Source organism: Hypanus sabinus, chromosome 9 (assembly GCF_030144855.1).
Source record: "Hypanus sabinus isolate sHypSab1 chromosome 9, sHypSab1.hap1, whole genome shotgun sequence".
In the NCBI taxonomy this organism is placed as follows: Eukaryota; Metazoa; Chordata; class Chondrichthyes; order Myliobatiformes; family Dasyatidae; genus Hypanus; species Hypanus sabinus.
The window spans coordinates 25,643,706-25,657,076 of record NC_082714.1 but is presented as its reverse complement, the minus strand read 5'-3'; the positions used below and the strand labels follow the sequence as shown (position 1 = coordinate 25,657,076).

General features: G+C 41.2%; 1 protein-coding gene across 3 annotated transcripts in view; it reads left to right on the top strand.

Moving 5' to 3' along the window:
* snx29 (sorting nexin 29) overlaps positions 1-11,792 on the top strand; it is a 572,982-nt gene extending 561,190 nt beyond the window's left edge. For 2 of the 3 annotated variants that reach the window (XM_059979337.1, XM_059979336.1), the window contains one exon: positions 6,960-11,792. In XM_059979337.1, the coding sequence (XP_059835320.1) occupies positions 6,960-7,086 (127 nt within the window). In that variant the 3' untranslated portion in view covers positions 7,087-11,792. The remainder of the gene's footprint in view (positions 1-6,959) is intronic. The other variant, XM_059979338.1, reaches the window with a different exon arrangement.
* Positions 11,793-13,371: the final 1,579 nt, after the last annotated feature.

Genomic DNA, 13,371 nt, shown 5'->3' with positions numbered 1-13,371 from the left:
TTTGACACCAAATTGGGAGGCCAGTGAATCGGGCTTGTAAATCAAAAACTTGAATCTGGTTACGCGGGTAGCCAGACGGGAAACCAGCAAAGATGGACGTGGGTAAATTTATGAAAAACCCGACGGTGGGGGCGCTACAGGCGGCCACCAAATCAGACTTGTTAAATTTGGCGAAGGGGTTGAACCTCACAGAAGTGAGGTCGTCCATGAAAAAGCGGGAGGTACGAAGGGCCATAACCCAGTATTACATTGGGAAGAAGGTGTTTGGAGCTGAGGTATTGGGAGATATCCCTGAAGAGATACCATCAAGTGGGACGGTTCAGTTAGAGGTGGAGAAATTGAAGTTGGAAAGTGAAATTAAGCTAAAAGAGCTGGAAGTGGCTGAGAGAGAGAGAGAAAGGCAAAGGCAACATGAAATTTACCTAAGGAAGCTAGAAGCAGAAGAGAAAGAGAGGGAACGGGCCGAGAAAGAGAGGGAACGGGTTGAGAAAGAGAAGGAACGGGCTGAGAAAGAGAAACAGAGGCAACATGACCGGGAAATTGAGAAGATGAAGAACGAACGAAGAGATCAAGGGTTAGACCAAGCAGAGCGGTTTAATGTTAGTAGGGAGTTGAGATTGATGCCCCCGTTCGAGGAGACAGATGTCGATAGCTATTTCTTGCTTTTTGAAAAGGTGGCAGTAAATCAGAAGTGGCCAAAAGAGCAGTGGGTGGCGTTGTTACAAAGTGTGTTAAAGGGGAAAGCCCAACGAGCATATGCGGCATTGTCCCTGGAGGAGGGAGGAGCGGAGAATTATGATGAGGTAAAAAAGGCCATTCTCCGGACGTATGAATTGGTACCTGAGGCCTATAGACAAAGGTTTAGAAATTTAAGAAAAGGGTGGAATCAATCGTATACCGAGCTAGCCCATGAGAAGGGGGTGCTCTTGGACCGTTGGTGCACCGTGGAAAGAGTGGGCGAGAATTATGGGCGTCTCAGGGAGTTGTTTTTGATTGAGGAATTTAAAAGTTGTGTTCCGGAGGAGATCCGGGTGTATTTGAATGAGAAGCCGGATAAGTCCGTTTCAGAATTTGCCAGGTTGGCGGACGAATATACCCTAACCCACAAGACAAAGACTCCCTCGACTAAAGGTCCCCAGAGAGACCGTGGGAACGATCGAGAAAGTCTGTCGAGTGAGGCAGAGGTCCCACCGGGAGCTAGCGGTAAGGTTGAGGGGGAAAGGCAAGACGGCCAGAGGGCTCCGGGTTGGACCTGTTTTAATTGTGGAAAGGAGGGGCACATTGCATCTCGATGCTTTGCTCCGAGGAAGGAGATAGGAAGAGGGAAAACCACCATCCCTATCGGGTGTGCCGTGGTACTCAGCAAATCGACCAGAGAGCCGAGGGTAGACAGAGTACGAGAGGGCTCTGGGAGTTGTCTGTCACACGGAACCGTGTCTGTGATGGAGGGAGACACCCCAGTTTCCGTACAAATCTGGAGGGATACGGGCTCTGAATTATCCCTGGTTAGCCGTAAGGTACTAGAATTTGGTCGGGAAACGGGCATGGTAAAGGTGGAAGGAATAAATAAACGGATAGAAATGGTGCCCTTATATAAGGTCATTCTGGATTGTGAGCTGGTGTATGGATCAGTTGAAATAGGGGTGCCCTCAGAATTCCCGAGAGATGACGTGGACATCCTGCTGGGAAACGACTTAGCAGGGGGTAAGGTTTGGTCAGCCATGCTGCCGACCTGCTGACTGGAGAGTGTGGTGGCCCCGTCCCTAGCGCCCAAGGACCATCTCGCCGGCGCGGTTACTCGCAGCCTGTCGAGAGAGAGAGCTGTGAACGAGAGAAGTTTAAATCTGGCCAGTTTTGATTTGGCCGAGACGTCTTTTCCGACCTTGTGCCACGAGGGTTCAGAGGGTGGTAAGACGAAGAGTAGTAAAGTGAAAGGGGGTAAGGGAGAGGAGATAGATCTGCCTTTAGCGAAGAGAAAGGTCCTAAAGGTAGGAAATAAAGATGAGAAACAGATAAAGCTGTTAAAAGGTCCAGAGTTGGACATGGATGATCTGTCTGGTTTGGCAGAATTGTTTGAAGAACTTGAGAGTTCTAAAAGTGTTCCCGATAATGAGAGGAGGGCAGTCCTAGATGGAAAGGATACCCTTGCCTCGAAGGAGTCTGCTGAAAAGGCCGAGGAGGTTGCTTCAGCTCGCAGGGTTGCGCCTTCCCCGGGTGGGAGCCTCCCAGAGAGTAACTGGGAGGATCGGGGGAGGTTAGAATTTGAAAAAGGTACGGGTGTTGAAAGCCTGGAAGAGGCCAATGTCCCGTTTGAGAGTGTCCGAGATGGGGATGCCCGAGGGGCTGAATCTAGTAATGGAGCTCAGAAGAAGTCTGAGGTATCTGACCCAGTGGAACGGGGCGGCTGTCCTTGTGGGTCAGATGGACTCGGTTCAGTGGGAAAAGGGTTAACCTTGGTAACCGGGGAAAGTGTGAGCTCCCCGGCGTCTGTACTCGAAGGAGTGTTCAAAGTAAATGCAGAATTTAAGAATGGGGGGGTGAGGATTGTTGGCGAAGGAAACGAAAAGCCTGTAGTTTCCAGATCGAAGGAAGAAATCTTAAACCTGGCAGATCGCTCACAGAGCAAGTCGGGGAATAGCGGGGCCCTCCACTCTATTGTTATGCCAAGATGGGGTGTAAAAAGGCTGCCTTTGACAGGCTACTCAAGCGAAGAGTTCGAATCAAACACCAATAGCCCGAAGGGGACTGATAAAAGGGCCAGCCACCTGGGTGAAATCAAAGAGTTGGGTGGAAATGGTCTAAGTCTGGGGCATGGTGTTGCTAAAATAACCCCGATGAGCGGGGCGGGCGGGAGTTCACCACGAAAAACTACTCAAGTTCCCCACGGGGGGACTCGCCGAAAAAGAGGCGACGGTTAATGGGGATGCCATTGTTAGACAGCCAAGCAGGTTGAACAGGTTTGCGCCAAAGCCTGTGAATAATAAAGACAGCCCTTTTGGAGACCTGCCGGTTACGTTAAACGACTGAAATGATTAGTATTCGCGTAAACTTTTGTAAATGCACCTTAGTCACACCTCCTTAGTTTCGTTGTGTAGAAAAGAAAATTAAATAGGTGGTTATTGAATTGAAGTCTGATGTACGGTTCGCAATGTTAAGATCTGAAAGAAAGGGACACTGTAATCGTTAACTATTTAGATACTGACTTGAATGTATAATGGTAGTATTTTGTGAAAAGAAAAACTTGTGTATTGTGTTAGATCCAAAACTCCTGTAAGACTGTGGACCACTCCGTCTTAACCGCTGGTAAAACGGCTTTTTAAGGGGGGAGGTGTTATGAAGGTACCACAGCTCTGAGGGGCCGAAGGAGCGGGAGCAGCCCCCTCCTTCCGGAGAATCGCAAGAGCACCCGTTGGGGGGGGGGGGTCAGTAGACCCAGTCGGAGAGAGAGAGAGAGACGTGCCAAATTGCAGGTACCACCAGGGATACAGAATAAAGACAACAGCGACTATTGTCTCATGGAGACCACGTGAAAAGCCTTTGGGCAAGGTGGACAGGTTGAGAGAGAGATTGCATCATCCCAACCTGATTGACACCTGCGACCCCGTGAGGAAGTATAAAGGAGAGTCTCAGGGGGACAGCCCCTCAGACGCACCAAGAAGACACGAGAGTGTCCCGCAGCAGCGAGAAGCCATTCTGAAGGAAGCCACGTGCGTTAGATTCCGGGATTGGAATTTGTGGCTGGAATCACAGGAAACCGCTTTTAACTAACATCGCGGAGAGGAAACCAACGCTCCCCCGATTTTCACGGAAGATTCATCGAGACTCAGCAAGTTCTTTCTCTTCTCCCCCCAAACTCTCTCTCTGGCGCCCCACGAAAAAACCCAGCGATTTCCAACGGGCTGAGGCCGGCAGACTTTCAGAGTGACTTTTATATTTCCAACGGACAATCTATTAACCCCTAGACATCAGCAGAGCTCATTTAAGAATGATGATTATTAATATACCCACGCTTTAGATTGAGTGTTGACAATGTGACCTATCTGAATGTATGTATTAACCCTACTTTTGTGTCCCTTTACGAATAAAACGTTTGAAAATAGTGACAACAGACTTCAACAGACCTCTCTATCTTTGCTGGTAAGTTATCCAGTTACGGGATACGTAACAGCATATAAAACACTAAACAAACATATGTATTTCAATAATTAAACCACTGCATTGCTTAGTAATAATTGTAGCTTTCATCGGGGCATGGCCTTTCACATGCTCCATTAAAATTGTTCCGATTGTTGACCGACTGTAGACTAACACTTTTCCAATGACCAATGACGTTTCACCTCTTTCCGATCATGATCATGATCTTGATCATGATTATTTTTGTGAACAGAAACACCGCGGATTCAGAGCTGCACCACCAGGTCCTAATGTCCACCGCACTGAGCATGTTAAATGAAGTCTGGGTTCCACTGGGTCCAAATGTCTAGTTTATTAATAAAAGTATGCTCACATCATATCAGAAATTTAGTATTTATCCATACAAACATCCATTGCTAAAATGTTGGAATTGATAATGTTGCTAAATGAATGTTTGAAAGAATTAAAGTACAGCAGATGCATAGATCTCTTCTTTGTTTCCCTCACAACCCCCGCCTCATAATGAGCAGATTTTTAAAAGAAGCAGTGTGCATTTTATGCTTGGGAAAACCTGAGCCTCCAGTTTGGAAAGAGAGCACGCTTGTGAAGTATAAGAATAATCCATGACTTTGGTTGATTCTCAAAATCAGAAATGTTGCTTCAATTCCACCTTAGTCAATTAATCACAAAAAGCAGGTTGATAATCTGGAGGAATTCAGAGAGATTGCTACATTGTCAGCTATCACCTACCTATCCTCCTTCCCCTCCACCCACCTTTATATTCTAGTGACATTCTAGTTTCCAGTCCTGAAGAAGGGTCTCAGCCTGAAACATTGACTGTTTTCATTTCCATAGATATTGCCTGACCTGCTGAGTTTCCCTGGGATTTTGTGTGTGTTGATTTAGATTTTCAACACCTACAGAATTTCTCATTTTTATTGTCAGAGATGATTTCTTTTGGATAATTATCCAAACCAAGGATTCATCTGCTGTGTTAAATTAATATAAAATATCCCATGGATTATTTTCAAAACAGTGTCTTCTCCAGTGTTCAGGCCTTCAATCAAAATTAGTGAAAAAGATTATCACTTCATTGTCAAATAGAAGATTGTGGGAGCTTCTTTTGTTTAAATTGCAACATTGACTACACTTTAAAAGTACTTCATTAGCTATAATTGGAAGAATGCAGAAATCCTGGGGGTTTACAGATTTGGAAACAAGTACTAGTTTTCAGAATGAAGATATTAGGGGGATTTTTTGTTTAAGTAGCTCAAAAAGACCAGGAGTGGATGAGTGGGACATTTTGAGTTTGGATATGCCAGCTAAACTTTGGAAGATAGACAAGGGGATCATTTCAAGGTAATAAATATTGGTTAAAATATTTGGCAATGAAATAAAGGGATGAGCACCCAGCTCCAAAACAAATATAGACACTTTCTGGTTTCCTTGGGGTGCCAGGAGAAGGGGAGACATTTAGGGGCCGCAGTTCCTTTCTTCCTGTCCAATGTTAGTCTAAAAATCAAGGCCTGATGTCTGAGTCTGAGCCCATGGGGAAGTCAGAGGACTGATGTCTGGATATGGCCTGTCCTGAGCTTGGAGGACTCTGTGTGAGTGGATGGGTGGGAGGGAAGAACAGAGCTTATTTTGCTATTGCTGCTTGTGTTGTTCTACTGAACGTGGCGGGCATGTTATGTTGGCACCAGAATGTGTGGCGGCACTTGCTGGCATAAGCTTAGGTTATGTTGGTTGTTAATGCAAATGACACATTTCACTGAATGTTTCGATGTACAAGTGATAAATGAATCTCGATCTATCCCACCCACATCCTCACGTGTCTCAGTCAGTCTCCTGTAGAATTGAGTTTAAAGGCCCGATTTTTATCTCGCACTGACTTTACTGCTGGTTTTAAGAGGGTAAAGGGAGAAGTTAAAGGAAATTTCCACAGCAAGTTCTTTTTTGCACAGATTGTTTGGTGCTAGAATGTGCTGCCGGGGGAAGTGCTGGAAGCACGTTAGCAATGTTTAAAAGATAATTAAATAGACATAGGAACAGTCAGAGAATGGAGGGATATGATCTACGTGCTAGCAGATTGGATTAGTTTGGATTGATATTATGGTTAATACAGATGTCCTGGGCATGTGCTGCATATTTTCAGTTGAAGTTCTTAAGGTTTAGAAATGCTCTTTCTCATCATTTTGAGTCCTACAACATCTGATCGAAAATAATGCAATATCAGTCCCTTAAGCTAGTTTCACACCATTTCTCACAAATGAAATTCTACTGATATACACTGCCTTAAACCACTTATATTTCAGACTCCACGTCAGAGCAACATGTCAAGTGAATGTGTACTTGTTCTATATGTATATCTTGTAGTTTGTAGCCAAGACTCCAGGAATCTTTGATCTTTTAAATTAATAGCTCCTTTAATTTTTTAGTAATATTGGCAGTACCATCAAAATAATAGTGATCTGAATTCAAATTTGATAACAATTCCTTTAAACAAGAATTTGGTGGGGGTGGTGGGAAGCTATAGCAGTGTAGCAGTTAGCACGATGCTATTACAGCTTGGGGTGTCTTGAGTTTGGAGTTCAATTCTGATGTCCTCTGTAAGCAGTTTTGTCGTTCTTCCCGTGTGTGCATGTGTTTCCTCCAGGTGCTCTGATTTCTTCCCACAGTCTAAAGACATATTGGCCATTGCAAATTGTCCTGTGATTAGGCTAGGCTTAAACTGGTGGGTTGCTGAGCGGTATGGCTTGAAGGGCTGGTTGGCCCTGTTCCATGCTGTATCTCTAATTGACAAAATTCTTTTTTTATCTCCACAGTGATTTACAGCCAACTGGAGAACCTGCAAATAAGACAAAGTCAAAAGTCGCCTCGAAGTTTTCTAGATTGAGCAGGACTCACCAAAGAGAGACACGGAATCCGGAGCCACAGAGTGGCGACTTATGACCTGTTCATTTTTCTGAAGATCCCAGCATACTGGATGGCTGCCCTTTATTTGAACTATCAAAGAACCTTTCCATAGACAGTTGATTTATGTGGAGGAACATAATGCTTCAGTGTTATTTCTTGGGAAATGATCTGGAAAAAATGGCACATTCTCACGCACCTTTCATTGTTGGTAACTTTGGATTCAATATTGCTTTAAAGAACCATCAAAATAAATTAAGATACCCAACAGTAGCATAGTTTGAAATATTTACGATCTGTATTGATTATTTATTTTGATGGTACTGTCAGAAGATTTGCCTCTTGCTATTTTTTTGCCATGTGTTCCAAATGTGATTTCTCTTTCTCCAGAACTACATCAGCTTGGTGTTCACTCATACACCTGCTAGTACACTCCCTACCTATATACATCTGGAGAAAGAACAACTTCTGTACCAATTTACAAAAATGATGTTATCTCTTTTTGTTTTGCTGGATGCCTGTGACTCAAACAGAAAGAGCATTAAGTCAGATTAATTTTCTTAATGGGAGATGCTAGGCTCTCTTCCCCTCTTCCCAGTCTTTGTAGTATGAAGAGAGATTTTGTTAATAATAAATAATGAATATGAATTGAAAACCCATTTTAAGAACAGCAATTTATGTAAAGTACAATCCTGATTTTCTTTTTTTTTCAGTATAATTTCCAAATTTGATTCCTTAAGCCAGTTTATATTTGCCATTGTAGACATATGAAGTCATAGACTGTGAAAGAGCTACAGCTTGAGATAGGCAAATTGTTTAAAGCATCAGAAAGAGCCTTATCAATTGACAGAGACCCTACTTCGAGCCTGGTAAAGAGCACATAAGTGAAACTGTTTCTACACATAAATAATATATAACCCAGGCACAGTTTAATAATCTTCACACCTTAATCCTTTTTGTAAGATTTTTAGTGAGGTAACATTGACTTTACTGTTTTACAGTGTGGGGATGGTAAACCAATAGCATCAGGATATAGCATATAGATGTCAGATCGCAACATAACACTCTCATGTAAGTATCTGTTATTCTGAGCTATTATTGGCACTCAGTGCTCAAGTCACAGTTACAAGTGCATGAAGGCATGGGTTGAGCACCACAACTTGATATACTTTAATAATAGCCAAAACAATATGTAGTTTTTTTTCTAATATGAGCATGCATTCACAAATATTAGCCTTAAAATTAATACAGAAAGCAAATAAAATTATTCAACAATTACCTGTAAATTTGACAATATTGCTTTTAAAATTATACTTAAATAGTAACTGTCTTCTGAAAACAATTGCTTATTTTTATTAGTTTCTTCATTTTGAGGCTTACACTTTTTAAAACAAAACTGTTTACTTAAATTTCATTGGAACATTCCCTTTTACAACTATCACCAAGGTCTATTTTGGACCTTGCCTAAACATACCTTGGTGGTGACAATTTCTCTGAAAGTTTACACTGTAAATATGAATAATATGATTTACTATACAACGGTAAATGCATTTTCCCTTGAATTCATCTTCAGCTTTTATACTAAATATGTTTCTGTTTCAGAGCTTTTTTAAGCAATCCATCAACAAGACACATCCACAGTTCATCTTGAAGAACATAGCTTCCAGTATTACATATTCAGAATTGCCTATCTCAAAACATCAAATCACAATAATCTTTCTTTCCTACATTTGTTCTCTTACTCCTGCTCCCTAATTCTTCAAGTTTCCTCATCCATTATGTTTGAAAATTCCATTATTATCATAGCAGTAAGCCTTTCTGTTCTGCTCTGTGTGCTATCAATCTGCAGTACTCTTGCTACAGCCCACTGCAGCAGTGCCATTCCACTAATCCATCTGACTTACATTATAATTACTTACTATTACCTACTTCCATTAAAACCTGACTACCTTTTTACAATATATTTTGCATTCCTCATCCAAAAAATCCTTGAATTTGCCCATTCAATTGATTGCAATCTTGGTGAAAAAAGCTTAGTATCTGTGAAAGAGATGTAGAAAAAGCTAACAGTGAGCATGCCAGTGTTTTCTAGAAAATCATCTGGTGATTAAATGTTCGGGAAGTTGTTGAAACTATTGACTGCTATGTTAGCATTTGCACATCAGGAAGGCTGGATATGATATAAAACAATGGGTAGAATGTAGCATTCAATTCATGTTAAGTGCTGCTGCTGAAATTTCACTTGTCATAAGAAATGCATTGAGGAAAAATCAATCATTACAGCTGTTTTCACTATGGACATTTCTCATTGAAACAAATGCTAAGTGGACCAACATGTGCTTCAGGAGGAAAAAGAATGCAGCATTCCTAACAGTAGTGTAACATATTTCAGGAATCTCAGTTCAGGATTAACCAACAGTTGTGTCAGGAATCTATGAAAGTATTCTGTGAGGAGGTTTCTTTTTCCCTTGGGGACATGGAAAGCAAACTTCAATAAATATGCATGACTATGATTAAATGCAAACCGTTGAGTTTGTTTTGTTGAGATTTATGAATTTCATCCTTAGGAAGTGCCATTTTTTCAATACTGTTACTGATCGAGGATATTGAGTGGTTGGTATTTTGAAGGTACCTGTAGAAGTTATATATAAAAATGAACTCTGCAAATGCTTCAAAAGGCAAGAAAAAATCTGAGTGGCCCTGTTCAAGTATTCCCTTTAATCCCGTTTTTAGAAGATGTATACAGTACGGTAATCAACTTAAATCATTTTGAATTGTATGTATTGTGATATCTTCCCTGCTTATTTTCAAGAAGGACCTCAGACATTTACTTTCTATGGAGAGGGTAAAGATCATCATAGAAACTGATCTTGAGATGCAAAATCACTGGAAAACATACAGTTCACTGACCAGATGCTCCAGTAGACTTAAATATAAAGTGGTAGTAGTAGCTGTTGTAGTACAATCACTTATCCTGTAAGATGTTGTTCTAAGGGGTTGTTTATTAGTTGGTCTTCAGGTGGTTCTGGAAGCCAATCTGGATCCACATATTCTGGAGTGGTTAGTTATTTAGTCTCTCCTTCTGTAGCTGCCGCTTATTCTCTGTGGCACAGTGGAGTTCTCATGTAGCACAAGTCCTTCTTGAACAGATTCCCTCCGGGTGTATCTCTTGAGTGCAATGTCTTCCCAGTTTTCAGATGGAATGTTGAATTTCTTCAGGCTAATTTTTATGTTATTTTTGAAGCATTTCCTTTGCCCCCCAGGGGCTCGATGACCTTTGTTCAGCTGGGAATGAAGCACCTGTTTGGGGAGACATGAGTTAAGCATCCAAGTGACGTTGGAGTTGGTGTCGCTTTATCGTGGTGGAGATGCTGTTCATGTTGGCCTCCTCCCGTGCACTGGTGTTAGTGAGTCTGTTTTTCCAGCTGCCCTTCAGAATCTTTTGTGAGGCTCTTTGGTGGTACTGTTCAGGGCTTTCAGGTGGTCCATGATTCAGAAAGTATCCTACAGCTAGCTTACTAAAGATTGGAGGTCAAGTCGGATTAAAGTTCTGGATTCTATGTTGAATTGAATAATTTGAGCAGAAATGACTCCATTAATAGATTTTCTTTATGAGCTTCATTTACATTGGAATGTTTATTTGTTCCATGTTGCATTATGATAAGCTGAGGAAACTGACTTAACCTATACAAGATCAAATACCAAAGAAGCCATAAATTACCAGCTAGAATGGATGATTGCAAAGAAAGTGACAGTAGATATTATTGAAGGGACAAAATAATGCCACCAGGTTTGACATTTTGTGACTAAATTCATGAGTTATCTTGCTGTTGCTTTTGTCATTGTTTGGTATCTATTGAAAATTTTTATTTACTACAATGAGAAGTCTTTTGGTTATTGGTGTTGTGTGCTACTTATAAAGCCAATGCTATTAATTGTTGAAGTATAAGGAATGATGCCAGGAGTTGATTTCATGCAGTGTAGTCACTTCAATATGCTATCAGTTAGAATATTATTTATATAATGGTGACTTTAAGTAAAGCATTGTTCAAGGTTCATTTAATATCAGAGTATAAAACCTGAAGTTCATACTCCCCACAGATATCCATGAAACAAGAAACCCCACAGAATGAATTACCTCTTAATAATCAAGTTTGGTTTAAAATAGAACTTTGAAGAGGTAGAACAAAGTCTAGCGATATAGTCTGAAGTAGTTATTGCTAATGCACTTTGAAGTACAGGTAAATCACAAGGGGAAGCAAAAAGATTAATGGGTGCACTTTGAATAAAGGTTTTCTTACCACTAACATTTAAGCAAATTTATTTTTCCATGCACTGCTTCCAATTACTAATGATAATGATTTATATCCACTGTCACAATGTGTGCTTAGTTCAAGATAAGTCAAATGTTTGCCTACAATTGCACATTTCAAACACTGGCAGAATTACCTTGCATTCGGGAAACCAACGGCGATACCAGTTGAGAAGTGGAGCATTTCTCATCAAAGAGAAAACCACATTCTAGGTAAAATTTTATTCAAATGAGCTGCCTGCAGTTTTGAAATAAGTGACTAACATACCTGCTAAAATGAAAGTTATTGTATCATAAACTGAGCAGCTTAACATTTTGAAGCTATTTATAACACCCTATTAATTTTTAGAATAAATTTCAGTAAATATACTTGATAATGTGGAAGGTAAGCCATTTAATTTTTAAAAAGGAAAATGAAATTCTGATAAATTAAGAGACTATTTGCTGTGGTTTTTATGTGGCTAAATGCACGTATTCATTGGTACACTAATCTGAAGTGCCAAGAGTTTAATTATGAGAAAGTAGTTTTTTAATATTAAATGTAGACAATCGACCAAGATCTGCTGAGGTATTAGAGAGTTGCCTTTGTCCCTTGCTGAAGTCTTTATCTGCAGCTTGGCCCATCCCAAAAGAATGCTGTCACCACTTTGGAAAGCTGGCCAGTCAGGGCTTGGTGGGGTAAAAAGAGAGAGTGGAGAGGGAAGGGGGACAACTGGAAGATGCTATCTTGTTGGCTCTTCACACAACTCTGGAATATCTGGACAGCAAAGAAGTATACATCAGGATGCTCTTTATTGATTACAACTTGGCATTTAACATCATCATCCCCTCTAAGCTGATCGGTAAACTCCAAGATCTAGGTCTCAATACTCCAACCTTGTGCAATTGGATCCTGGATTTCCTCACTTGTAGACCCCGATCAATTTAGATTGGCAAAAACATCTCCTCCACAATCTCCATCAGTACAGGAGCACAGAGGGACGTGTGCTTAGACCCCATGCGCTACTTGCTGTATACCAATGATTGTGCAGCTAAGTACAGTTCCAACACCATATACAAATTTGCTGTTGATACCACTGTTGTGGGCTGTATCCAAGGTGGTGATGGATCAGTATACTGGAGGGAGATTGAAAATTTGGCTGAGTGGTGTAATAACCTCTCACACAAGCTCAGTAAGACTAAGGGGCTGATAGTAGGCTTAAGGATAGGGAAACCAGAAGTCCATGACCCAGTAATTGTTGGAGGAGCAAAGGTGGAGAGGGACTGTAACCTTAAATTCCTGGGTGTCACTATTCAGAGGACCTGGACACATCATTTAAATACAGTTGCAAAGAAAGCACGACAGCGCCTCTACTTCCTCAGGTGTCAGCATGTCATCAAAAGCCTTGGCAAACTTCTATAGATGAGTGGTGGGAAGTGTGCTGACTGGCTGCATTACAGCCTGGTATGGGGACACCCATACCTTCGAGCAGAAAATTTACAAAAGGTAGTGGATTCAGCCCAGTACATCACAGATAAAACCCTCCCAGCCATTGAGCACACCTACATGAAACATCACCATAGAAAAGCAGCATCCATCAGCAAAGATCCTCTCTACCCAGGCCATGCTCTTTTCTCACTGTTGCCATCGGGTAGAAGGTACAGGTGCATCAGGACTTACAACACCAGGTTCAAGAACAGTTACTACCCTGCAACCATCAGCTCGTGAACATAAGGAAATACCTATACTCATTTAAGGACTCTTTTATCTTGTTATTTCATGTTCTTTCTTTCTTTCTTTCTTTCTTTCTTTCTTTCTTTCTTTCTTTCTTTCTTTCTTTCTTTCTTTCTTTCTTTCTTTCTTTCTTTCTTTCTTTCTTTCTTTCTTTCTTTCTTTCTTTCTTTCTTTCTTTCTTTCTTCCTTTCTTCCTTCCTTCCTTCCTTCCTTCCTTCCTTCCTTCCTTCCTTCCTTCCTTCCTGCCTTCCTTCCATTTGCACAGTTTGTTTACAGTTTACAGTTCCTGATGTTTACA